Source organism: Nothobranchius furzeri, chromosome 5 (assembly GCF_043380555.1).
Source record: "Nothobranchius furzeri strain GRZ-AD chromosome 5, NfurGRZ-RIMD1, whole genome shotgun sequence".
Classification (NCBI taxonomy): domain Eukaryota; kingdom Metazoa; phylum Chordata; class Actinopteri; order Cyprinodontiformes; family Nothobranchiidae; genus Nothobranchius; species Nothobranchius furzeri.
In genome coordinates, this window is record NC_091745.1 from 8,936,442 (window position 1) to 8,963,757 (window position 27,316).

Here is a 27,316-nt window from a genome sequence, read left to right on the forward strand (position 1 = left end):
GTTGTTGTCTGTGCCTGTCGTGGTGGCAACCCCTGAACCTGTTGGTAGACACCAGCAGTAAGGGATGCTGTCAAGCTTAAGAAAGAGTCCTATTGGGTCTTTTTGCCCTGTGGGGCTCCAGAGGCAGGCTACTGGTAGTGCAAGCGGAATGTGGCTCGGGTGGGAAAGCAGTGCGCTACTAACACTGTTTACAGTGGTAATGGTGTGCTGCTGACCTCTACTCGGGATGTTGTAGATCGGTGAGCAGAATACTTCAAAGACCTCCTCAGTACCACCGGCACATCTTCCTGTGAGGAAGCGGAGTCTTGGGACTTTGGGTTGGACTCTCCAATCTCTGGGGCCGAGGTCACTGAGGTGGTCAAAAAACTCCTCGGTAACAAGGCTCTGGGAGTGGATGAGATTCGTCCAGATTCCTTAACCCTCCCACTGTCCTAATGGGTGTGACCCCGCAAGGAAAGTTGACCATTGAGCAGGGTTGATGGTTTATCCCTTGAGGTCCATGTGGCCGGGATGAGGAGTGGGCACCACATCACCCCTGCCACATGGACCTCAAGAGATAAACCATCAATCCTGCTCAATGATCAACTTTTCTCACTAGGTCACCCATAAAGACAGTGGGAGGGTTAACCCTAGATGTTATGGGGTTGTGTTGGTTGACGCAGCTCTGCAGTATCTCGTGAACATTGGTGGCAGTTCCACTAAATTGGCAGACTATTTAAAAAGGGGTGCCACAGAGTGTGTTCAAACTACAGGGGGATAATACACCTGAGCCTCCCTGGTAAGTTCGTTTCAGGTGTTCTGGAGAGGAGGGTCCACTGGATTGTCGAACCTCAGATTCAGGAGGAACAATGTGGTTTTCCACCTGACCTTGGAACACTGGACCAGCTCTACACTCACCTAAAGGATTATGAGGAAAAACTGTTAAACTTCTCCTTAACGCAATTATCTAATCAACCAATTACATGGCAGTTGCTTTAATGCATTTAGGGGTGTGGTCCTGCTCACCACAATCTCCTGAACTCCAAACTGAATGTCAGAATGGGAAAGAAAGGTGATTTAAATGATTTGAGCATTGCATGCTTGTTGGTACCAGACGGGCCGGTCTGAGTTTTTAACAATCTGCTCAGTTACTGGGATTTTCACGCACAACCATTTCTAGGGTTTACAAAGAATGGTGTGAAAAGGGAAAAACATCCAGTATGCGGCAGTCCTGTGGGTGAAAATGCCTCGTTGATTATAAAGTTTAGAGGAGAATGGGCCAACTGATTCAAGCTGATAAAGAGCATCTTTGAATGAAATAACCACTAATTACAACCGAGGAATGCAGCAAAGCATTTGTGAAACCACAACGTGCACAACCTGTCAGTGCGCCCCAGGGCAGCTGTGGCTACATCGTAGCTCATCACCATCAGTGTGTGAATGTGTGTATGAATGGATGAATGATACACTGCAGTGAAAAGTGCTTTGGAGTCCTTACTCTGAGAGGCGCTATACAAGTGCGGGTCATTTATCATTTAACCTTGAGGCGGATGGGCTACAACAGCACAAGACCCCACCGGGTACCACTCATCTCCACTACAAATAGGAAAATGAGGCTACAATTTGCACCAGCTCACAAAAATTGCACAACTGAAGACTGGAAAAATGTTCCCTGGTCTGATGAGTCTTGATTTCTGTTAAGACATTCAAATGGTAGAGTCAAAATTTTGAATTAACAGAATGAGAACATGGATCCATCATGCCTTAGTGCCAATTGGGCATCGTTTAAATGCCACGGGCTACCTGAGCATTGTTTCTGACCATGTCCATCCCTTCATGATCACCATTTACCTATCCTCTGATGGCTACTTCCAGCAGGATAATGCACCATGTCATAAAGCTCCAATCATTTCAATTTGGTTTCTTGAACATGACAGTGAGTTCACTGTACTACAATGGCCCCCACAGTCACCAGATCTCAACCCGATAGAGCATCTTTGGGATGTGGTGGAACGAGAGCTTCGTGCACTGGATGTGCATCCCACAAATCTCCATCAACTGCAAGATGCTATCCTATCAATATGGGCCAACACTTCTAAAGAATTCATTCAGCACCTTGTTGAATCAATGCCACGTAGAATTAAGGCAGTTCACCAGAAGGTGAAAGTATGGTGTGGTTATTAGTATGGTGTAGAGCTGAAACAACTAATCGATTTAATCGATTATAATCGATTATTAAAATAGTTAACAACTTTTTTAGTCATCGATTAGTTGTTCAATAATCACATTTTACCACATAAAGTCTATTTTTACCACAATCTGACATCGGTTACAAGCTGTTAAATTTGCCGCCAGTGTGTGGCAGTAATGAGCCACTGATCTACCAGTGGAGCCGTAGAAGAAGAAACGAGCCAATAAATGCCCTCGGTTTTCATGACGTAACACGTTACTGACGCTCATCTTGCTGTGAGAGATGGCGGAACAAGAAGAAATACGGAAGAAAAATAGAAGCGACAAATCTGAAGAGAAACCCCGGACAAAAACCTCACGAGTATGGGAGCACTTCACTCTAGATGAAAAGACGGGTGACCTGCAAAATATGCAAAAACCATCTAGCATGGCACGGGAGCACGACGTCCCTAAGTGAACATTTGAGACGAAAACATGTGGGGCTGATGCACAAATGACGGCTCACTTGACTGCGGTGGCTGATGCAGCAGAGGAAGAGCCAACCCGGTAAGTAACAGCAAATAAACTAGCTAAATATCACTACACGCAGATCAAATTTGGGACTTAGTGTTTTACCTGAGTTCGTTATAGTGGATGTTAAACATGCTTGTTTGCCGCGTCAGTCTACGGTGTTCTACTTCTGATTGACTAGATGCAATCGTGAATCTCCTCCGTGTTGTGAATCATGAGCTTGCTAAATTTAGCACGTCTGTTTATAAGAATGTTCTCGTTGAGAGAAAAACGGCACAAACCCATAACTATGTTCTTCATTCAAAAAAGGACAACTCCGCGGAGAAAAATATACAGACGAGCTGTGTCCAGGTGAATATATCGTGGCATGGTTGTACGCTTTCAATTTTAAAATACAGGAGAAATTCAGAAGGTAATTTTTTTACTATTAAAAGGCTGTTTTACTATCTAATGCTGTAAAACACCTCATAACACATTTTTGTCAAAATAAATGATCACTGTATATTGTTAATTAATTCAAATATAATATTGATTTAGTGTTGTAGTGTGTGTGCTGCTTTATTTTATATGTGTACTTATTTCAGTCTATTTGTGTTTCTTATGCAGAAAAAAACAAGCAACGACGGACAACTGCATGGGGAACAAGACACTCACCCCCCAGCAATTCTACATTATTTTTTATGGAATTTACCTTTATATTTTGATGCCAAAAAATAATTCTGGACTGATATTTTGCATTGTTTAGCTCATTTTACACCACTGACTGTGTTCATGTGCAATAAAATAGATTGCAGTCAACTGCACAATTCTCTTATGTTTTTCTTTTTCTTAACTGAAATGTATTCATCACTTGTATAGGTTAAATAGCTAAACAATAACAAACCGATTAATCGAAAAAATAATCGACAGATTAATCGATTATGAAAATAATCGTTAGTTGCAGCCCTAGTATGGTGTTCCTAATAATCCTTTAGGTGAGTGTATATCCATAGGAGGATCTTGGAGGGTGTATGGGAGTTCGCCCAACCAATCTACATGTGTTTTGTGGATTTGGAGAAGGCATTTGACCATGTCCCCCCAAGGCCCTGTGGGGGGTACTACAGTAGTATGGGGTACCAGGCCCTTTGGTCATATTGATCACAACAGCTGAATCATAGTTTGATAAACTTGTTTAATCAGAAAAATTTTACATTATTTACAATACATTATAATTATATGGTTTGAGGGGAAAATGGAAGATAAGTAACTACAGTTTATAAGTGTGAGACGCTGAAAAACTATTTTTAATGATTATTTTTGTGTTTTTCATGCAGGCTGAACATGTTTTGTTGTATCCAATCCGAGGCAAGGTGTCCAAATGTCAGGAAATAAGTCTTCAAATCCTGCCGTGCTATGCCACTGTTTGCTGCAAGAAACTTGCCTGTGCTGATCCAAGCATTTTGTGGCTTATTTTGCCTTGAGTATTACTTGCAAGGTTTTCATTCGTACCAGGAACCACTGCAAATGTATTGATTAAACAGTTTCCCACACCTCTAAAATTACAAATGATAGATAATCACTCTCATTCCTAAAAATGCTTTAGGCTACTAGGCTCACACTGCAGGTCTTGATGCTCAATTTAATTTTTTTAAATAAATCTGATTTTTTTGTGTGGTTGTTCACATTATAACTGAAATGAAACACCAAAGACTACCCAGTGTAAATGGTTGATGACTCCAAAACAACTCATATGCGCAGAAGACAAGAAGTCACACTCAGTGGAGTCGCAACCAGGAGAGGTGGAGTTTTCATCCACAATTTCAGGAACACCCCTGTCAAGCCCTGTCCGCTTTGGGCTGGAAACTATTTTAAAACCTATAAACAATTTCACTCCTTATTACAGCTGCCTTCCCAAATTAGTATTCACTGGCATTAGATTCAGTCACGGAGACCCCCCACGGAGACAGAAACCAGAGAGACATTTCAATCCAGCAGCACCCCTCACTCTCCGCGAGTATGGGGTACCGGGCCCTTTGTATTAACGGTGTCAGAGCTTGGTCCACATTGTTGGCAGTAAGTTGGGCTCAGTCCCAGTGAGAGTTGGACTCCACCAAGGCTGCCCTTTGTCACAGATTCTGTTCATAACTTTTATAGACAGGATTTCTAGGCACTGGCAAGGTGTTGAAGGGATCTGTTTTGGTGGCCTGAGGATCAGGCCTCTGCTTTTTACAGATGATGTGGTCCTGACCTATTGGCTTCATCAGAACGTGATCTCCGGCTTTCACTGGAGCGGTTCCCAGACGAAAGTGAAGCGGGTGGGATGAGAATCACCTCTTTTAATCTGAGACCATGGTCTTGTACTGGAAGAGGGTACTTTACTTTCTCCAGGTCAGGGACGTGGTCCTGCCTCAAGTGAAGGGAGTTTAAGTAACTCTGGGTCTTGTTCTCAAATGAGTGAAAGATGGAGAGCAAGACTGATAGCTGAATTGGTTGCTGCATCTGCAGTGATGTGGGTGTTGTACCGGTCTGGCATGGTGAAGAGAGCTGAACCGGTCGATCTACGTTCCTACCCTCACCTATGGTCACGAGCTTTGGGTAGTGACTGAAAGAATGAGATTGCAGATGCAAGCGGCCAAAATTATTTATTTATTTTTTTTGCAGGGTGACTGGGCTCGCCCTTAGACATAGGGATCTATCATTTGGGAGGGGCTCAGAGTAAATTTGCTGCTCCTCTACATTAAGAAGTGCCAGTTGAGGTGTCTAGGGCATCTAGTTAGGATGTCTCCTAGACGCCTTCCTGGTGAGGATTTCCGGGCACATCAAACCAAGAAGACACCCAAAGGAAAACACAGGACACGCTGGAGGGACTATTTTTCTTGGCTGGTGTAACCTCTGTGTTCCTGAGCTCTATTTTAAACCACTGCACCATGGACAGCTCCTCTCTCCAACCCGCTGAGACAGCTAATCAGCACCATGGAGAGAGGCACGCCAAGACACACCCTTCTGCCGGCCCGCTGACACCAGCTGGGGACAATCAGTGCTCATCAGGACTTCTTATAAAGGAAGACGAGATGCAAGACAGGGGTGCGGGACGGAAAAGACGAAATGCGAAGAGAGCGCTTGAGAGGGTCCAGAAGGAGCGAGGGCGCAAAGCGGAAGAGGAGTCCCGTCACAGAGTTCGGGAGTTTAGAAGAAGGAGCGCAGAGCGGAACAGAGAAGCAAAAGCAGAGTAAAGAAGCAGTGTTCCGGAAGAGAGTTGCAGCCGGAGATAGTGGAGACGAGTTACATACACGATCCGTGGATTACCTGAACGAGAAAAGACAGATAACACGGGGATCTTTTCCTGGAGGAGAACTATCCGCTCAGAGAGAGAGACCGAGAGAACGGGAGAGCGTGAGACGCCGGCCACGTTAGGAGCAGCACGGGACCGAAAGGAGGACAACATACCCAAGGGAGGGTATTATACGAGTGTGGGGCCTTGCCAAGAGCTTTAGTTATATTTTTAAGAGACTAGTTTAAACAGACCTCTGGCTTTATTATTTTCAAGGACCAGTTTTCACCTGCCAGGGATACTTTTAGTTAAATAAACTCCTTTTGACTTTTTATTGTCCTCGTGTTTGCTCCCACCACACTTGCATTGCCCCTCTTGGTAATCCTAGGCCTGGAGGGGTGTAATAGCTGGCCAGGGAACGCCTTAGGATTCCCCCAGAGGAGCTGGCCAAAGTGACTGGGGAGAAAGAAGTCTGGGCATCCCCACTTAGGCTGGGCCTGCTTAGGCCCCTGTGACCCGAGTGGATAAGGGGAAGAAAATGAATGGATGGACATCTGCATGAATCTGATGCATCTAAAGATTCTTTGGAAAACAACAAACCTGCAAATGGACAAATGGACACGTCTTAGTCGTATTCCTCCACTTATCTGGGTGCAGCATCCCAATTAGGGAGCTCCAGACCATCCTCTCCCTGGCCACCTCCACCAGCTCCTCCAGCAGGACCCCAAGGCGTTCCAGGACCAGATTGGAGATGTAACCTCTCCAACGTGTCCTGGGTCGACCCGGGGGCCTCCTGCCGGCAGGACATGCCCGAAACACCTCCTCGGGGAGGCGTCCAGGAGGCATCCTGACCAGATGCCCAAACCACCTCAACTGGCTCCTTTCGATCCAGAGGAGCAGCGGTTCTACTCCGAGTCCCTCCCGAATGTCCGAGCTCCTCACCCTATTTCAAAGGCTGGGCCCGGCCACCCTACGGAGGAAACTTTTCGGCCGCTTGTATCCGCGATCTCGTTCTTTCGGTCATTACCAAAAGCTCGTGATCATAGGTGAGGATTGGGACGTAGATCGACCGGTAAATCGAGAGCCAGAGACGAGATTCTACTGCCACCAAACTCGACACACTCCACACCACGGCTGCACCTAGAAATTCTGTCCATAAAGGTAATGAACAGAACCGCTGACAAAGGGCAGTCCTGGCGGAGTCCAACCCTCACCGGGAACAGGTCCGACTTACTACCGGCTATGCGAACCAAACTCACGCTCCTTTGGTAAAGGGACTGAATGGCCCTTAACAGAAAGCTACCCACCCCATACTCCTGGAGCATCCCCCACAGGGTGCCCCTGGGGACACGGTCATAGGCCTTCTCCAAATCCACAAAACACATGTGGATTGGTTGGGCAAACTCCCATGCCCCCTCCATCACCCTTGCAAGGGTATAGAGCTGGTCCACAGTTCCACAGCCAGGACGAAAACCACATTGCTCCTCCTCAATCTGAGATTCAACTATCAATCAGACCCTACTCTCCAGTACCTTGGAGTAGACCTTTCCAGGAAGGCTGAGGAGTGTGATCCCCCTATAGTTGGAACACGCCCTTCTTAAAGATGGGGACCACCACCCCGGTCTACCACTCCACCGGAAGTCCCCCCGATTACCACGCAATGTTGCAGAGACGTGTCAACCATGACAGCCCAACAACATCCATAGCCTTGAGATACCCAGGACGACCCTCATCCGCCCAGGGGCTCCGCCGCTGTGTAGTTGTTTGACTACCTCAGCAACTTCTGCCCCCCAAGATTGGATAGTCCATCCCCAGGTCTCCCGGCTCTGGTTCCTCCTCGGTGGGATTGAGGAGCTCCTAAAAGTATTCCTTCCACCGTCCGACTATAGCCTCAGTTGACGTCAGCAGCTCCCCATCCCCACTGTAAACAGTGTGAGCGAGTTGCTGCCTTCCTTTCCTGAGGCGCCGGACAGTTTGCCAGAACCTCTTTGGAGCCGATGGATAAGTCTTTCTCCATGGCCTCAACAAACTCCTCCCACGCCTGAGATTTTGCCTTGGCAACTGCCAGTGCTGCACCCCGCTTGGCTATCCGGTACCTGTCTGCTGCCTCCGGAGACCCACAGACCAGCCACGCCCTTTAGGCCTCCTTCAGCCTGACAGCTTCTCGAACCCCTGGTGCCCACCAGCAGGTACGGGGGTTGCCACATGACAGGCACCGGCCACCTTATGACCACAGCTAGCAACAGCTGCCTCAACAATCGCAGAGTGGAACAAGGCCCACTCGGAGTCAATGTCCCCTACTGCTCTCGGAATGCGGTTAAAGCTCTGCCGGACGTGGGAGTTGAAGACCGTCTTAACAGGTTCTTCTGCCAGGCCTTCCCAGCAAACCCTCACTATGCGTTTGGGTCTGCCAGGTCTACGCGGCATCTTCCCCTGCCATCTGATCCAACTCACCACCAGGTGGTGATCAGTTGACAGCTCCGCTCCTCTCTTCACTCGGGTGTCCAAAACATACGGCTACAGGTCAGATGATACGACTACAAAGTTTATCATCGACCTGCGACCTAGGCTGTCCTGGTACCAAGTGTACCGATGGGCATCCTTATGTTCGAACATGGTGTTCGTTATGGCCAAACTGCGGATGCACAGAAGTCCAATAATGAACCACCACTCGAGTTCAGATCAGGTGGGCCGTTCCTGCCAAGCTGTCATTGTCCACGTGAGCATTGAAGTCCCCCAGCAGGACAATGGAGTCCCCTGATGGAGCACTATCTAGCACTCGTCCCAGGGACTCAAAAAAGGGTGGGTACTCTGAACTGATATTTGGCCCTTAGGCACAAACAACAGTCAGGACCCGTTCCCCGACCTGAAGGCGCAGGGAAGCTACCCTCTCATCCCCCGGGGTAAACCCCAACACACAGGCAGAGAGTCTTGGGGCTAACAAAAAGCCAACCCAAGCCCTCCGCCTCTCACCCGGAGCAACTCCAGCAAAGGAGAGTGTCCAACCCCTCTCAAGGACTTGGGTTCCAGAGCCAATGCTAAGTGTCGAGCTGAGTCCGACTACATCTAGCCGGAACCGCTCAACCTCTGCCACAAGCTCCTGCTCCTTCCCCGCCAGCGAGGTGACGTTCCATGTCGCAAAAACCAGTTTTCTTGTCCGGGGATCGGACCGCCAAGGCTCCCGTCTTGGTCTGCCACCCGATCCACATTGCACCGGACCCTTCATGACTTCTTGACACACGCACACGACCCCCCGGTCAGCAAGATGGCGCCTGTGCTTGGCCTAGCCGCGGTCACCGGCCACTTTTTCAAATTTTTCTCCACTAACCTCCTCTTTTCCACCTTGCTCTTGTCTGCGATCTTCTTCAGTAGTGTCCCAGCTACCATCTCCTATGATCGCCAGACTCTTTTGTCCTTCCGTTCGTTCACGATCGCCCAAGATGCACCGAGGACGTACCATCCTGTTTGTTCACCTGAGCGGCGTACCGGCCCGAAACCAATCGACGATCCAGAGCTGCGCACCTCTAGCGATGTTTGTCCGATCCCGGGAAAACGTCAGAGGAAAAGAGGTAAATGAGCAGGAATCCAGGTGAGAATGAGACTTCTCTTAAAGCGTGGTTTATCTAGTAAACATCGGCGCGATCTTCTAGCTTCTTGTCCTTTGTTTGGTGACCTGAGCGCCACTTCCGCATTTCCGCCAGGCCGCGTTGCGACGGGTTTCATCCGTCCAAGTTTTTTAAGGTTGGTTTATCCTCATTCCTCAGTGGTTTCTCCACCTGTTCCCTCCATATGTGGTTTTTATAAACACCGTGGATCTAACCCTGCTAATTTACGTCCACTAACTCCAGCTGTTTCTGTGGTTTCTGATTCCTCCACCTCACTCAGTATGGCTCTATTAAATTCCCGCTCTGTTAACAATAACACCTTCCTGCTCAATGATCTAATTCTGTCTAAAAGCCTGGATTTTCTGTTTCTGACTGAAGTTTGGCAGCAAACATCTGATTATTCTGCAAATAGAAAAAATGCTGGAAGTGCTGCATGGGTGTGAGAAATCTTATCTGGTGCTCTCACTGGTGCTCTTCAGCCAAGGGATCCACATAAATGTTGGCAAAAGGAGATCTGAGGCACTCAGGAGATACAAAAATAAAAAGCCTTAAATTGTTAAAATTCCAGACCAAAATGGATTTGTTCAAGTTTCACCGTAATCTTCAGCTGAAGGTCTGGTACCATACGAATCCAAGTCAAGCAGCTTCTCGAGACCATATACAGCAAGATGGTGGGAGAACACCACTCAGACCCAAGTCCACCTTTATACCCAACATATGTAATCAGACTTAAATGTCTTCTACAAAAAAGTTACACATGAAGTTGATCAACTCTTTGCATCTAAAAATAAAACGAAGCATAATCTCACAAACAAAGAAAGAGATGCAATTAAGAGGTTATCAGCTAATGAAGTGTGACAAGATGGCGCCGACTGTTGCGGCACGCCATCTGTTGCTTGTAATTGTGGTTTTAGCATTGTTTTTGAGTCACTTTTTAGCTTTTTGTGATCACATTTTTAAATATGATCGACTCACCCTTCTTGATCTTCGGTTGAGCCCTGGACTCGGGCTACATGATGCTGAGTTCAGGCTGACGTTTGGTCACCTGTTTGACAAGGTCCCGGCATTCCTGCTGGCTGTCCCGGACCGAGTGGGGCGAAACCCGAGGCGGTGGAGACGGCGTGAAAAACGTGGTGGCGTCCGGGTTAGGATAAGGGCCCTTCGGCGAGATAAAAGCGATGGTCGTTTCTTCCAGGACGTACCCCTCTGTGATTTCTCGCCTGGATCCATCTGGGTTCTGCAGCGCCAAAGGCTGGCCCGTGCGCGCAGGAGCTCCCAGCAAGCGCAGCGCACTGGTGGAATAAATCCGGAAAATCTCCTCTATCCCGTGAGGTCGGGGTTTTGGCGAACCTCAAATCAGCTTCCATCCAGCTCTCTGCCGCAGCTTCGGATTGCTCTGCTGAACGTCCGCTCGCTGGGAAATAAGACAGCTATCCTAAAGGATTTTTACACCGATAACGCTGTGAGCCTGTTCTGCATGATGGAGACGTGGGCTCTGCCAGGTGAGACGGCTTCCTTGGTCGAACTCTGTCCTCCTGACTGTAACATTGTTAATGAACCGAGACTCTCTGGCCGGGGGGGGGGGGGGGGCTTGCTGTCCCTGTACTGTTCAAATCTCCCACTTAAACCTCTTGCTGGGCTGATGGCTCCGACCAGTTTTGAAGTCTCAGTATTAGAGCTGGGCTTCTCTCCTCCCATCCTCGTTTTACTGTGCTACAGGCCACCAAGATACAATAAGGATTTTATAAATGAATTCTCCAACCTTTTAGCTGATGTGCTCCCAAAATATGAACAGGGGATTATTTTGGGTGATTTTAATATCCACGTCTGCTGCCCTCTGAAACCACTGGTGAGGGATTTTATGAATGTTTTAGACTCATTTGGACTACAGCAACTGGTAAATGTTCCCACTCATGCTGACTCGCACACCCTGGATTTGGTTTTATCTTTTGGACTGGATGTGCATGATTTATCTGTGGATCCATTGGCGTTTTCGGACCATGCTGTGATCACGTTCAGCATCTCACGTCTCCTTCCTCCAGCCCGGCGACGGTCTGCTCGTTACTCCAGGCACTTATCTCCGAGTACGACTTCCAACTTTCTGTCGGTTTTGGACACTGATGCCCTCACTCCGCCCTTGTCTGTTTCCTGCATGGATGTAGATGGTCTTCTGCATCGGTTCAGGTGACCTGCTCTGCTGCTCTGGACGCTGTAGCCCCTCTGAGACCAAGGCGGAAACAGACAACATGTGACCCTTGTCTGAATGATTACACTCGTAGCCTCAGGCGACAGTGTAGGGTGCTGGAACGGAGGTGGAAGAGAGACAGACTGTCATGCTCTCGGCTGCTCCTGGTTGATGCACTTTCACGCTACCAGAGAGCAGTTAGATTTGCTCGTAATAATTATTTTTCTGCTATCATTTCACAGCATCATGGAGACCAGTCCAGGCTGTACAGCACAGTTAACTCCCTGCTACTGTTAAATGAGTCTGATGGTCTAAATCCTACTGTTGCTTTATGCACAGAGCTACAGAGCTTTTTCCTCAACAAGATCCTTGGTATTAGGCTTAGCCTCCAGCCTCAAATACACACTATCCATGTAGAACCGCCGGATCCACCTGCCTTCTCAGACTTTACTCCTGTTCAGCTTGCTGACTTGATGAAACTGATTAGCTCCATGAAGCCAGCTGGCTCTTCGGTGGACTGCCTCCCGGCTAAATTGGTGCGTGACGCGGTGTCTGCGCTGAGCCCGGCACTCATGAACATTTTTAACATTAGCCTCAGCACTGGAGTGTTCCCTAAGGTTTTTAAAGATGCGGTTGTTCAGCCGATATTGAAAAAACCTGGGTTGGATCCCTCCACTTATGAGAACTTCCGCCCTATATCGAAAGTCCCGTTTCTCTCGAAGGTCCTTGAGAAAATTGTGCATGGCCAGATCTCTGCCCATGTGAATAGCAACTCGTTGTTGGATGTATTTCAGTCAGCCTTTAGACCAAACCATAGCACTGGGTCTGCTTTGGTTAGGGTGCTAAATGATATTCTGGTGGCATCTGACTCTGCGTCTACGGTACTGCTGCTCCAGCTGGACCTTTCAGCGGCTTTTGATACGGTCGATCACCATATTTTATTGGATCGGCTTGGGTCTTGGGTTGGGGTGACGGGGGTGGCGCTTAAATGGTTCCGCTCCTACCTATCAAACCGTACCATCTCTGTACAGATTGGTGACTGTGCATCCTCCAGTCTTCCACTGCCTTGGGGGGTGCCGCAAGGTTCCGTTCTTGGGCCATTGCTGTTTTCAATCTACCTTCTGCCTCTGGGCAATATCCTGAATCAGCATGGCCTGAGCTACCACATCTATGCAGATGACTGTCAGCTATACATGGAAATGGACGAGAAAAATGCAGGCTCGAAATTGGCTGCATGTATGGATGACGTGAAGGGCTGGCTGGCATCCAACTTCTTAAAACTGAATGAAAAGAAGTCTGAGTTTATTGTTTTTGACCCCCGCAACCGCCATGGCTCTCACCCTGTTTGTGATCTTTTAATCCTTAACCCCAAACAGTGTGTGACGAGTCTCGGGGTCAAGCTGGATGCTGGACTCACAATGGCCCCACAGATAAACTTGGTAGTGAGGTCTTGTTTTTATCAGCTTCGCCGCCTTACTCACCTCAGACAAATCCTGAAACGGAGGCATTTGGAGTCAGTCATTCATGCATTCATTACCTCTCGCCTGGACTATGCAAACGCCCTACTCATTGGTGTTCCGGACTCTGCCCTGAATCGGCTGCAGGTTGTTCAGAACGCTGCTGCCAGGTTCTTGACGGGTACACACCGACGTAGCCACATTACCCCTGTCCTGGCACTCTTCACTGGCTCCCTGTCATTTTCAGAGTGCAGTTTAAGTTACTGACTTTTGTTTTTAAAGCACTCAATGACCTGGCACCTTCCTACCTCTCTGCCCTTCTCACTCCATATGTGCCCACCCGCTCGTTGAGGTCGGCTGACCTTTTGCTGCTGTATACGCCGCGGATGAGACTCAAATCGCGGGAGGATCGAGCATTTGTCCATGCTGCCCCAAAGCTATGGAACTCATTGCCCATTGGAGTTTGGCAGGCTACATCTCTGGCGGTTTTTAAATCTCGTTTAAAGACCTACTTTTACACTTTGGCTTTTAGACAGTGACTCGTTTTAGTGTTTTATTGTGTCATTGTTTTAATGTGCTCTTAGTATTCATCATGTTTTCTCTGCTTTTAATTGAGATTTTTATCCTTTGTTTTAGCTCCTTGTAATGGTGTGTTTTGTTTTAGCCTGTGCAGCACTTTGGGCAGCTCCCATGCTGCATTTTAAATGTGCTATATAAATAAACTATGCTATGCTATGCTATGCTAAGACATCATCATCAAGAGAGCTGATAAAGGAGGAGCGGTAGTTGTGTGGGGCAGAGACCAATATGTCACAGAAGGTAAGAGACAGTTGGATAACAGTGAATACTATGAACACATTCAAATTAATCCAACAGAGCAAATAAAGACTGAACTTAAGGAGATGATTTTACATGCTAAAAACGAACAATGGATCTCACAAAAAGAACATGACTTTCTACTGAATGAGCACCCAAGAATTCCTTCCTTCTACATGCTCCCTAAAATCCATAAGAACTTGGGAGAATCCACCAGGCAGACCAATAATTAGTGGCAATGAATCAATCACAGAACCAGCCTCACAGTTTGTAGATTTTTTCATTAAACCATTGGTTTCAGAACTGCCTTCTTTTGTTCAAGACACTACTCAAGTACTGAACAAACTGAATGATATAAGGAACAAAGGACCTGGACTTCTTGTTACTATGGATGTGGAGGCGCTATACACTAACAATGACCACACAGAAGGACTAGAAGCACTAACCTATTACCTGGACCAAAGACATTCAGAAGATATGCCTCCTTCTTCTTTCATCCTTCAGCTGGCGAAGTGGACTTTATGTAACAATGTGTTTCTGTTTCAGAACCAATTTTTTAGAGAGAAAAAAGGTACAGCAATGGGAGCATGCTTTGCACGCAATTACTCTAATCTTTTTATGGGACTTTGGGAAGAAACGTGTATACTCTGATCGTAATGTCTATGCTGATAAGATGATGTGGTGGGGAAGATACATTGACGACATTATTCTGCTGTGGTCTGGTTCAGAATCAGAACTACTTAAATTCCATTCATATCTTAACAAAACTAACAAAAGTTTGAAACTCAGCCTAGAATTCTCCTCATCAGAAATTAATTTCCTAGACATAAAAATCTCAAAATCTGATAATGGAGATTTCCACACTTCTATTTTTAGAAAACCTACTGACCGTAATACAATCCTCAGAGCAGACAGTTTCCATCCATCATGGTTAATAAACAACATTCCCACTGGTCAGTTTCAATACTTAGACGTATTTGTGACACAGAAGAAGAATTTGAAAGAAATGCTACAGTTATGGGCCAGAGCTTTACAACAAGAGGATACCAGCAAAGAACTATACTGAAAGCGTATAATGATAAATGATAAATGACCCGCACTTGTATAGCGCCTCTCAGAGTAAGGACTCCAAAGTGCTTTACACTACAGTGTATCATTCATCCATTCACACAATGGTGGGGATGAGCTACGATGTAGCCACAGCTGCCCTGGGGCACACTGACAGAGGCGAGGCTGCCGAGCACAGGCGCCACTGGACCCTCCGACCACCACCAGCAGGCAAGGTGGGTTAAGTGTCTTGCCCAAGGACACAACAGCAGAATTCTCTGTCCGGAGCCGGGATTGAACCTGCAACCTTGCGATTACTGGACAACCCGCTCAACCTGTTGAGCTACTGCTACTAATAAGACTAAAAGCCTGCCAAGAGAACAGCTATTGGTACCTAAAGAGAAGAACCTACAAAGATCAGATGGTGTTTATTTTGTGACCCAATTCAGTGATCAAGCCAACAAGATCAAAAAATAATTACAAAAAACTGGGACATACTGAAAAGTGACAGTGTTCTTAGGGAAGCTCTCCCAGATACTCCTACTATCAGCTTCAGATGAGCCCCAACATTAAATGATCAACTTGTTCAAAGTCACCTTCCTCCACAGCAACAAAAAACCTGGTTATCAACTCGAAAAGGCAACTATAAATGTGGAAATTGTGTTCACTGTGACAACATGACTAACACTAACTGTTTTGCTGATGTTTTCACAGGACGTACTTTTTACATAATACATTTATCAATTGCAATACTTCATTTGTGGTCTACAGACTAGAATGCCCATGTGGCTGCTTCTATATTGGAAGAACTAAGCGTAAGTTAAAAGCAAGACTTGCAGAACACAAACAAGCAATCAGATCTGGTAATCCTTTATATCCTATGGCAGTGCATTATAAAGACACAAATCATGGAAGCTGTAACTCTCTTAAAATCACAGGGATTGAACATATAAAAATTCAATTAGAGGAGGAGATAGGCTTAAAAAACTCTTGCAAAGAGAATCATTTTGGATTTACACACTAAAAGCTACTAATTTCCCAGGTCTTAATGGAGAATTAGATTTAGCTCCTTATTTATAATCTCATGTTTTCTTACAATTTGTGTAGCATATTTATAATTTTTTCTCAAATTCTATAAGTGAAAGTTCATATTTGTAAGTATTCATCCTTACAATAGGATTGTTTAGATGTAAAAAGTTTTTGTGTTGTACTGGTCATCCAATCAGAATGCAGTCTACCTGCCCAGCTTCGGCAGGTGTCACTGATTGGCCTTTTTAACATGGGGGTGAGTGAGCATACAAACATTTTGAGCCCTGACGAAGGCCCTGTGGGCTGAAACGTGTTGGCATTGATGTTTTTAACAATTTAAGCCATGTACTAATAAAGGCTTTTAATTTTTGTATCTCCTGAGTGCCTCAGATCTCCTTTTGCCAACATCTGATTATTCTGCTCTGATTGAACTCTGCCCGAGTGGTTATTCTTTTCTTAGCCAGCCTCGGGGTTCTGGTCGTGGTGGAGGCCTAGCTGTTGTTTTCAGAGACCATCTTCCATGTAGCTCTACAACCTCTGGTCACTTTGCTTCCTTTGAACTGCAGCTGATTAAAGTTGGGCGTAAGGACCCGTTCTACTGTGCTGTGGTCTATCGTCCACCTGGTCCAAACAGTTCTTTCCTTCAGGAGTTTAGTGACTCTATCCTCCACTGTGAAGCTGTCCAGACTGGTGATTGTTGGTGATTTTAACATCCACGTTGATGATCCCTCCGATCTCTTTGCCATGAATTTCTCCAGCCTTATGGACACCTTCGGCTTTACCCAGCATGTTTCTGGCCCCACACACCAGGGGGCACACTCTAGACCTTGTTTTTACCCTGAGTCTAAATGCTGACAGTGATTGTCCTGAGGATGTTTATGTTTCAGATCACCATTGCATTTTCTTTAACTTGTCAGTTTCTGAGTCCCCACCTCCTGCTCGCCGTATGGTTAGTTCTCGTTTTCTTAATGAGAGCACAGCTAGCAATTTTTCTGCTGCTTTTTATCCACCCTGTTCTTCTGATAACGACCCCGATTCCTTAACTTCTCAGTTTAACAAGCACTGCCTCTCCATCCTGGAAAACATCTGTCCTGTCAGAACCAGATCAGTTCCTGCAGTGAACCCTACTCCCTGGTTTAATGACAGGCTTCGCAGCCTGAAGCGCCAATGCAGAAAAACTGAGCGTTTGTGGAAGAAAACCCATCTCCACGTCCATCTGCTGTACCTAAAGGATCTTCTGACATCCTTTAACTCTGCAGTCAGAGACGCCAGGGTTTCCAATTTTTCCAACCTGGTGTCTCAGAGCAAAGGGAACCCCAAGGTGCTGTTTAAAACCATCAGCAGCATCGTCTCTCCTGCCTCTCCTACAGCCTCCATCCACTCTGTTGCAGACTGTGAGAACTTTCCATCTTTCTTTGTGGACAAAGTCAATAAGGTTAGATCTAGCATCTCTCCTTCAGCCTTATCGCTGCCTCTCCCGACTCCAAACAGGCCCATCATCCTAGATAGCTTTGCTCCTGTTTCTTTGCCTGAGTTAACGAAACTAGTTAACTCTATGAAGACCTCTGCATGCCTCCTCGACATCTTACCCTCATCTTTGTTTAAAAGTGCTTTTCTGTCCATTGTTCCCAGCGTGCTCTCTATAATTAATGCTTCTCTGGTTTCTGGTCAGGTCCCTGCTTACTTTAAGAACGCTGTAATCCACCCACTTCTTAAAAAACTGAGTCTCGACCCCTCTCTCCATAGCAGCTTCAGACCCATCTCTAAACTTCCGTTCATCTCAAAGATCTTGGAAAAGGTTGTGGCTAAACAACTCACAGCTGCTCTTGATGAACATAACATCTATGATAGCTTCCAGTCAGGTTTTCGTAGAGCTCATTCTACTGAAACAGCTCTTCTTAGGGTCTCTAATGACCTTCTGACTCACAGTGATGCAGGGGACTGTTCTGTTCTGGACCTGCTGGACCTGACTGCAGCCTTTGACACTGTTAACCATCACCTGCTACTGGAGAGGCTGAGAGACTGGGTAGGCCTATCAGGATCTGCTCTGGAGTGGTTCTCCTCTTATCTCTCTGAGTGCTCCTTTTCTGTGGCCGTCTCCAAGTTTAGGTCCTCCACCACCTCTCTTACCCATGGTGTCCCACAAGGTTCTGTGCTGGGGCCTCTACTCTTCCTCCTCTATCTGCTTCCTCTTCAGCACATCCTGAGCTCATTCAAAGGAATCTCCTCAGGGTTTCCCTTACATAGGCGTAGCCGTGGCGGGCCGCCACGGCTGAAATCCCACCGCCACGCCTACAACATCCCAAGTTTTATTGATGTTTTTTTTTTTTTTTTTTTTTGCGCCGTTTCCCAAAGAAGCAGCAGGAACTACTGTGTTGTTGCTTGTGATCACAGCCGGCAGGTAGCAAGGAGGAGGAGGCACGGCAGGGTGGTTACAGCTATGAGCGTACGGATAAAGCATTTTTGACGAATACGAGCATGAAACGAGTGTAAAACTCGGAAATATCTGTAATCGTGCTGAATGAAATTCTCATTGGGTAACTGGCTGTCTTCAAGCTCTGTGATTGGCCAGTCAGATAGAGCGCCCGGCCCTCCCTACACGCAAAACTGCAACCGGGAGCTCCGTCAGCTCGGTCCAGGCATCAACGCACACACACAGACAGTAAAGCCGGGCGTGCACTGTGCGACTTTTTCACTTTTTTGAGCAGATTTTCCACTCGTGCGAGAATCCACACGATCGGGGCGAGTTTTGCGCTGAGCGTCGAGAGGCGATTAACACCATGTGACCAGCTACTGATCAGCAATCGTGAGCTCGCACGGACTTCTGGAGTGTTTAATATTTATCTCGTTCCTCATGAGGGTTGAAGCGGCGCAGCGAGCAGCTGCGACCCAAAAAGTATCAGAACCGCTCACGGCGCATTCGCAATCCTGCATCAACTCCGCTCGCCCGCTATTTCCCTAATAACACAAGCTGTTCGTTTTTATTTCTACACGTTTTTTTTACTCACAAAGATTGTCAAGAAAGCGTGTTTGTCGTGTTCATGTCAAATTAAACTGATCACAAAACACAGATTTACTCTCTTTATTTCGTTTCCTCATCCAACCCCCATAAATCCCCGTGTGTCCTCCTGCAGCACTCCCGAAGGACAACAGGCAAAATGACAAAAAAGTCTGACGTGTTGTGTAAAAACTGCTATTTTTAGCATATTTTAGGTCCGACGTGTTGCTACCAGACGTACAGTGTGAGCACATGACTCGTGAGATCTACCCTGCGCTGGTCGTACAGTTTGAGCTGAAGCTGTGTTACGAGTGAAAAAGTCGCACAGTGTCCAGCTAATTATAATGTTCACAGTAATGCATCTTGATGTTCTTAACAAATAAATCAAATCAAAAATATTGGTCAATAATGCCAAATATGTAAATTTGTGTTTCAGTCCTTTTTATACTGGCTTAAAAATACTCCATTAAGTCTACTAAGCAGGGGTGTAGAACGTTTTTATTAGGGCCAGCCCAGTAATGATCTTGGACCAAAATAAAGGGGGCAGAGAGTCAAATAAAGGGGGCAAAAGAAGATGTTTTTCCAGACGCCAAGAAAAATTAAATGCCAAATCCACCCTGCAAAGTGTGACACTGAGAGTTTAAAACAGAAATTATTATTGTGCAAATATTGGTGTACTCACCTTTAATACTAGTTATTACAATGCAGCAGTCGCTGGATTGGTGCAGTTCAAAGTGGAGTGCATCAAATAAAACATAAAGGTGAGACGTGTCACCCCCCCCCCCGCCAACACCACCACAGCTGGAAAAATTCCTAGGGGAAACACTGCTCCTACCATCTTTATGCAGATGACATCCAACTGTACATCTCCTTTAAGCCCCATGAGATGTCTAAGCTGCAGCTGTTACACACCTGCTTAGACTCTATCATTGCCTGGATGGCTGGGAGCTTTCTTCAGCTGAATGAAGATAAGACTGAGATCCTCATCTGTGCCCCAGACAAGCTGGTTCCCAAAGTCAGAGACTCTCTTGGTCAGCTTGCTTCCCACACCAAACCTTCCGTCAGGGAATCTCGGCATGACCTTTGACCCAGCTCTCATCCTGGATTCTCATGTCAGTTCTCTTGTTCGCTCATCCTTCTTCCATGTCAGGAACATTGCCAAGCTGAGTCCCATTCTGTCTCGCTCTGAACTTGAGACAGTTATCCACACCTTCATCTCCTCACGCTTAGACTACTGTAACTCTCTTTTCACGTGTCTGAGCAGAACCTCCCTGAACCGTCTACAAGTGGTTCAGAATGCCTGTGCTCAGCTTCTGACCAAGTCCTCAAAACACACCCACATCACCCCGCTTCTCCTCCAGCTTCACTGGCTGCCAGTCAACTTCAGGGTTCATTTCAAGATCCTGGTTCTGGTCTATAGGGCCCTACATGGACAAGCACCATCTTACATTGGTGATCTTCTTAGTCCCTACACCCCCAGCAGGTCCCTGAGGTCCAGTGATCAAAGCCTACTGGTTGTGCAGCACACCAGGCTAAAGACCAAAGGTGACAGATCATTTGCTGCTGTGGCCCTCAGACTCTGGAACTCTCTTCCCCTGAGCCTGAGATCAGTGGACTCAGTGGTCTCCTTCAAAAAGAAGCTGAAGACTCACTTGTTCAAGCTGGCTTTTGGATGACCTTCTTCACCACTCTCTCTTTATTCTGCTCTCCCCACCTATTCCACCTTCCTCAGGATCCACTGATTTCCCTCTTTCCTATTCACTCTCTCTCTTTAACATGTTTTCTTTTAAATCGCAATTGCTTATTCTTGCTCATTTTAAATATATTTTTAAACATTTTCGAAATGCTTTTTTATATTTTTACAATTTTTATATTTTTTGTTTTTGTGAAGCGCCTCGTGATATTTATCTTGAGAGGCGCTATAGAAATGATACTTTCTTCTTCTTCTTCTTCATGTTCCTCCTGCGGGTGGTGGGTCCACAGTTGGATGAGCCCATGTATCCGGTTTGGGCTGGGCCCGGCCGGGCCCCCTGGGCGAAAGCCCGGCCACCAGGCGCTCGCTCACGGGCCCCAACCCCAGGCCTGGCTCCAGGGTGGGACCCCGGTAACCCTCCAGGCCGGGTACTCCGACTCTTTGATTTTACCTCCATGAAAGATCCTGTGAACCGTTCTTTGTCTCACCCTTCACCAATGACCAATTTTTCATGGGAGACCCTACCAGGGGCACAAAGTGCCCCAGATAACATAGCTCCGAGGATAATTGGGGCACTCAAAATAATCCACCACGATAAGGTAGACACACAAATACACTCATTGTCCCTAAAATCCCTGTAACTTTTTTTTTCTATTTTCTTTCTCTAAAGCTAACAAAGTTACAACTGTTAACAAAGTTTCCCGACCAAGTATCAGAAATGAAGCCTTTAAACCGAAAAAAGGAGAACAGGACTTTACCAAGATTCCATCCTCAGTAAACCCGCCTGAGTTTCATACCTATTCTGTTTTAATTGATCTGTGGTTTCCAGCTGAGATCAATTCAAGAAAAATTAAACACCTTTGAGGTGTGTGTGTGTTTTGAAATGTTTGGTGGGTGTCTGTGGGTCGGTCCTTCTCGTGTGTGTGTGTGTGTGTGTGTGTGTGTGTGTGTGTGTGTGTGTGTGTGTGTGTATGTGTGTGTGTGTGTGTGTGTGTGTGTGTGTGTGTGTGTGTGTGTGTGTGTGTGTGTGTGTGTGTGTGTGTGTCCTCCGAAAGTAGTTGCACCCCTACATATAATCCATCTTTAATGTGGAAGCTCAAAGCTCCCTTCACTTTAATCATCTGATGCAAATAAAGATGGAAAAATTATGAACCCGTAAATTGTCAAATAGGCACACGTGGCTCCTAAAATTCTTTAAATGTTATTTCTCTAAAGAAGAAAAACTAATGTGAGAACGTTTACCGACCACTTTCACCTCAATCGTGTCAGATTGCTTAAAAAAACCTTAAACCTTATAAACATAAAACTGAGTACAAAACGATCCTGTCTGAGATTATGTCCTCAGTAAACCCGCATTAGTCCCGCATGAGTTTCATACCTATTCTGTGTAAATTGATCTGTGGTTTCCAGCTGAGATCCAGCAGTCTGCGCTGACGATCGATCTCTTCCTCCAACTGAACGATGTTTCTTCTAAACTCTGTGAATATTTCTTCAGCAGCAGCAGATAGTCGCTTGTTGATAAACTCTCTCAGAGACTGAGCTGACGACATTTTTACTGCAGAGACTCAGATATTCACCTGATACTATATAACAAGCTAACAGCTTGTCGTCTTCTTCTTTAGTAAATTTAGGCAGCCAGAAACAAGCATAAAGGTACATTACTGACACCTACTGGACTGGAGTGAGGAAAGCTATATAACCCAGTAGTTCCCAATCTGGGAAGAGGGTCCCCACAATTTTGTCTGTGCTGACGTTGTCAGGTTATAATGATTTGGTAAAAAATAAACATTTACAGAATCCCTTTAATACACCCAATATTATAATCAAGACTCTTTAAGAGTTATAATTATAAATCAGTATAAAGTTTGTAAATAATCACTTTTGAATAATTTAATTTAAAAAGGAATGCCCGGACAACCATGTTTAATTCAAGTCATCCATTTGTCCCAAAGTGGAAAAGTTTTGGATTTAGTTTAATTTGCATGAGTTGTGTTTGTATTTGCCATTTTGCTATTTAGTTTAAATTGCATGATTTGTGTTATTGTTGACATGGTCTTTCCCTTTGTGGTACCTCCCAGAGACACTAATTTAAATAAATGGGAACAGGTGTGGAATGCCCACAGGTGCAATAGACTCATAAAATGAGGTTTAAAAGGAACTGACGAAAGAGTCCAGGAGCACGGCTGGGGCGGTCCACGGTGGACACGGTGGCGCCTCTGGATCTGGGCGTTAGGCAGGCCTTGGCGAATAAGAATGCAGTGTTGGCAGTGTTCCTTGAGATAGAAAAGGCTGATGAAATGCTTTGGAGAGACGGGCTTTTAATTTCTCTGTACTTGGCTGGGGTTCGTGGGAGAATGTTGCGCTGGATCAGGGGCTGTCTTCGTGATAGGAGGATTCAGGTTAGGGTGGATTCTGTGTTGCCGTTTTCTGTGGGGGTGGAGAACGGGGTTCCTCAGGGGAGTGTGATTAGCCCGGTGCTTTTTATTGTCATGGTCAATGGCTTGTTTGACTCCTTGGGCGGTGATATGGGGAGGTCCTCATTTGCTGATGATGTGCCATTTTGGAAGCGGGGCCAGAACCTCCCGTTTCTTTTCCGCAGGGTGCAGGACGGCTTGGATGGTGTGGTGGCTTGGTCGAGGCATTGGGGCTTTAAGTTGTCCCCATCCAAGTCCAAATTTATGGTTTTTGGGTTTAAGTGGATTGTCCCGTCGGTGGGTTTGCTGTTGGGTGGGCTGCCGCTGGAGCGTGTGTCCTCTTTTAAGTACCTGGGCATGTGGCTGGATGAGCGGCTGACATGGGGTGTTCATGTTTGGATTCTGGAAGCCAGGTGTAGACAGGTCTTGAGTGTGATGCGGTGTTTGGCTGGGACAGATTGGGGGGTGAGCCGGTGGACCTTGCTGATGGTGTACTAGAGTGTGTTCAGGTCAGCCCTGGATTATGGGTGTTTCCTGTATGGCTCGGCTGCCCCTACTACCCTGAGGAGGTCGGATGTCTTGCAGGCGGCGGCTGTGAGGGTTTGTAGTGTGGCATTTAGGTCGACCCCAGTTGCTGCCCTTCTGGTCGACGTGGGTGAGATGCCCTTGGAGTTTTGACGAGTCAAGCTGGGACTCCGGTACCTGTTGAGGGTCAGGGGTATGGGTGATGCTTCTCCTGCATCGAGCCTGTTGGACCAGCATTGGGAGTTTGGAGGGCAGGGTCGGTTTGGTGAGAGTGGATTTTCTGCCCGGTTGCGGGACAGAGTGGACGCCTTGGGCTTCCTGGGTTGGCCTGTCTGTTCGCGCCTGATCTGGTCTGATGTTACGCCCTGGCTTCTGCCTGTACCAGAGGTGGATTTAACATTTTGGGCGATGCAGTGATGGTGGGGTGGCTGGTGCTTTTCAGGATTATATGGGGTTGGAGTGGGGCTCTCATTTGCAGCTGTATACGGACGGCTCTAAGGATCCTGATAGTGGTCGGGTGGCGGTGGATTTTGTGGTCCCGCACCTGTGCTTCAGCTTTGGTTGTCAGCTCTGGGACCATTGTTCAGTGATCATGGCTGAATTGGTGGGTAACCTTATGTGCCTTGCATTGGGTGAAGGAGCGTGCCGTTATCTGCTCTGACTCTGCTGCTGTGTTGGAGGCTTTGTCAGGGTCAGGCTCTGGCTCTGGGCCAGACCTGGTGATTTCTGCCAGGGTGATGCTGCATGATCTGCAGGCTTGTGGCTGTGAAGTTTGTTATGTTTGGGCTCCTGCCCATGTGGGGGTGGTGGGCAATGAGAGGGTGGACTCTGTTGCCAAGGTGGCACTGAGTACTGTTGTGGACCTAGAGGTTGCCATGGGCTCCGCTGAGTATTGTTAGGCAAGGAGGCCATGAGATTGTGGCAGGCATTGTGGGGTTTTGGGTAGGAGCTTTTATGGGTTGCATTGTTTGGTGTGTGGCTGTGGGTCTGTCCTTGATCTTCGGAGAGACTCGGTGGTCCGCACTCGGTTGAGGTTGGGGCATTGTGGACTTCGAAGCGGGCTGTTTTTGGTGGGGAAACACATGGACGGGAGGTGTCTGTGTGCCATGTTCTTCTGCTGTGTGGACGGTATGGTCGTGAGAGGGAGGCCTATTTTCGGAGGTTGAGGGCTAGGGGTCTGTCAGTGTTTTCTCTGCTGACTTTGTTGGGTGTGGAGGACCGGCGTAGGGTGTGGGCCCTGATGTGGTTTCTGCGTGTGACGGGGGTTTATGAGAGGCTGTGATGCTCTCTGGCGGTGTGTTTGGGCGGCTGTGACAGCAATACGCCTCTTGGGCATCTAGCCCGCCTCCCTCACTGAAGAAGAAGAAGAAGAAGAAGAAGTCCAGGAGAGCAGTTTTGTTTTTGGCGCTCATACTCCGACTTACACTCCAGCACAATAGGTGGCAGAAATGCACCTAGACATTAGATGCCACCTGCCATTAAACAAGACAAAGAAGAATAAGAAGTCCAGGAGAGCAGCAGACACCAGAGAGACATGCATGAGGCCTGATTGAGAACAAGAGACGCACCCTGGACAGTGACGTCTCTGGCAACGACACGGGCGCCCGACCCCCCAGAATGCAGATCGGCACCTGGAACACCATCCTGGGATGTGGACAAGCGGCCAAGTGTGGAGGATTGTGGGTTGCCCTCTGCTCACCTGTGTGAGAGGCGCAATTTTGGTGGTGGTGCCTCTGTGTCTTGTAAGGGCTTTGGGCCGAGGAGGGCGTGACGTGTCCAAGGAGCGGAACTGTGCCAGGGGGCTACGGAGAGACCGGCAGTGCATGCAGCAGCCAGCGGGCGAGGGGACGATGCTGGAGCCATGGTAGCAGAACAGACAGGTTGCTGCAGGAGGTTCACTTTGTGCCTGACAGCCAAAGGACAAGGTGGAGGAGACTGGGTCCCAGCTACGTGGGTCAACACGGTCAGCTGGAGCTAAGAGGTGGCTCCTTGTACTGGACACCGTCCCGGCCCTGGTGATGCACAGGATAATTTAGACTGCTGTTATGTTTTTACTCCTTCAGCTTTTGAAGACTGGAACTTTAGCATTGTCCTTGCTCCTCCCAATAAATTATCTGTTTTCATCTTCAGTGGTTCCCCTGCCTGTTTTTTGGACCTCCTGAGTCGCTTGTTTCCACCTTGTATCCGGAACCAGCCGTGGTCAGCTGCTGTGAGGTGACACATTCACTTTCAGAAGCTTATCCAGAGTCGGGTCGCGGGGGTAACAACCTGAAGCCTAATTTATACCTCTCCGTCTGCATCAGGACGGACGCACGTAACACCCTTATTCGTCCTGTTGAGGGCTCTCTGACAGGCTTTTAAGAACAGACTGGGTCAAGCTCTTTGTTCTAAAAACCTATCCGTCAAGCTGGATAACGCAAGCCTGTGATTAGTCAGAATGCCGCTGTCATCTACAGTGCCGCCATTGCGCCCTCAAAAACACAAAGAGAGCCGAGGATATCTAGCAGCAGACACGGAACAGCTTGAAGAATCCATCGCAGAAAAATTCTAAAAATATGAAAGTTTTATTCCCCCGTTAATGGAGGAGTGAAAAGATATGCAGCAAGCATTTTATTTGTGGACGGAAATGGTGGGAAACATGGGGTTAGGGGTGAGCGAATGAAGAGGTGGAGGAGGGTGAAAGACTAATTTGTCCGTGTTAAAAGTCTCTTGAATAAAAAGAAAACCCACAATATTGTGGCAGGTAGACGCGACAAAATGAATACTGTTAAAAAGGTGGTTGCAACAATGCCACCCTGGGTTAACCACCCCCAGGGAAGGGTAGGAGGCCCACAGGTTAAAATGATCACAGAGGGAACAGATGAAACAGTTGAAATAAAACAACTCTTTATTAAAATATCTAAACGAAAAACGTGCTGTTGGAGCTTAACAGCTCAGAGTTCACTAGTGGTTGACCCAGCAACCAGGCATCCAACGCACAACAACTAATCAACACAAATCCTGCATGCGGAACAAATCCATACGGACAGAACAGCAGTGAGGAGTCTTCTGGGCCCACAACCGGCTCTGGAGATGAGATTAGTCGCGGTGGGATGGAGCAGCAGGAGGGTCAGTGCACCGCCGACACCGTGAAACTCTCCGCTACTCTGGGTGGCACAGCTGCAGGCAAAGCTTAATGTAATAGCAGCTCTCGGTGCACAGACGGGCAGCCACACTGCAAACAAACAAACTGGCATGGTTTCCCTGGATCAGTACAACCCTCCCCAATCAGAGGCAAGACTTACGGTCGTAGCGCGGCTGAGTCAGATCAGCCTTAATACGGCTGCCACACACACATGGGCAGAGAACTGATTAGGAGTACCTGGGTGCAGTTTGACACTGTAACAGCATATGCAGCTCCGGTCTGCGATCACACGATACAAAACACATTAAAATGGAGTAACGAGCATTAGCTAATGCTACCCAACACAGGAGGGAGAGTACGTACAATCGCTGCTTGCAGTTGGGGTTTCTTCTTACCCCAGCACCTGAAGTGCCTTATCAAAGCTGTCCTGCTGAAAGAGCAGGCAGCTGCCTTTCATGAGATTACTCACTCTAATGTGAGCGACCTGGCTCCTC

At 47.2% G+C, this 27,316-nt stretch overlaps 1 protein-coding gene across 2 annotated transcripts in view; it reads right to left on the reverse strand.

The window, feature by feature from the left end:
* LOC107373210 (uncharacterized) overlaps positions 1-22,401 on the reverse strand; it is a 33,352-nt gene extending 10,951 nt beyond the window's left edge. The window contains exon 1 of one of the 2 annotated variants that reach the window (XM_054734911.2): positions 22,138-22,400. In XM_054734911.2, coding sequence (XP_054590886.2) covers positions 22,138-22,309 — 172 coding nt within the window. In that variant the 5' untranslated portion in view covers positions 22,310-22,400. Of the gene's footprint in view, positions 1-22,137 lie in introns of both variants that reach the window. The other variant, XM_054734912.2, reaches the window with a different exon arrangement.
* Positions 22,402-27,316: the final 4,915 nt, after the last annotated feature.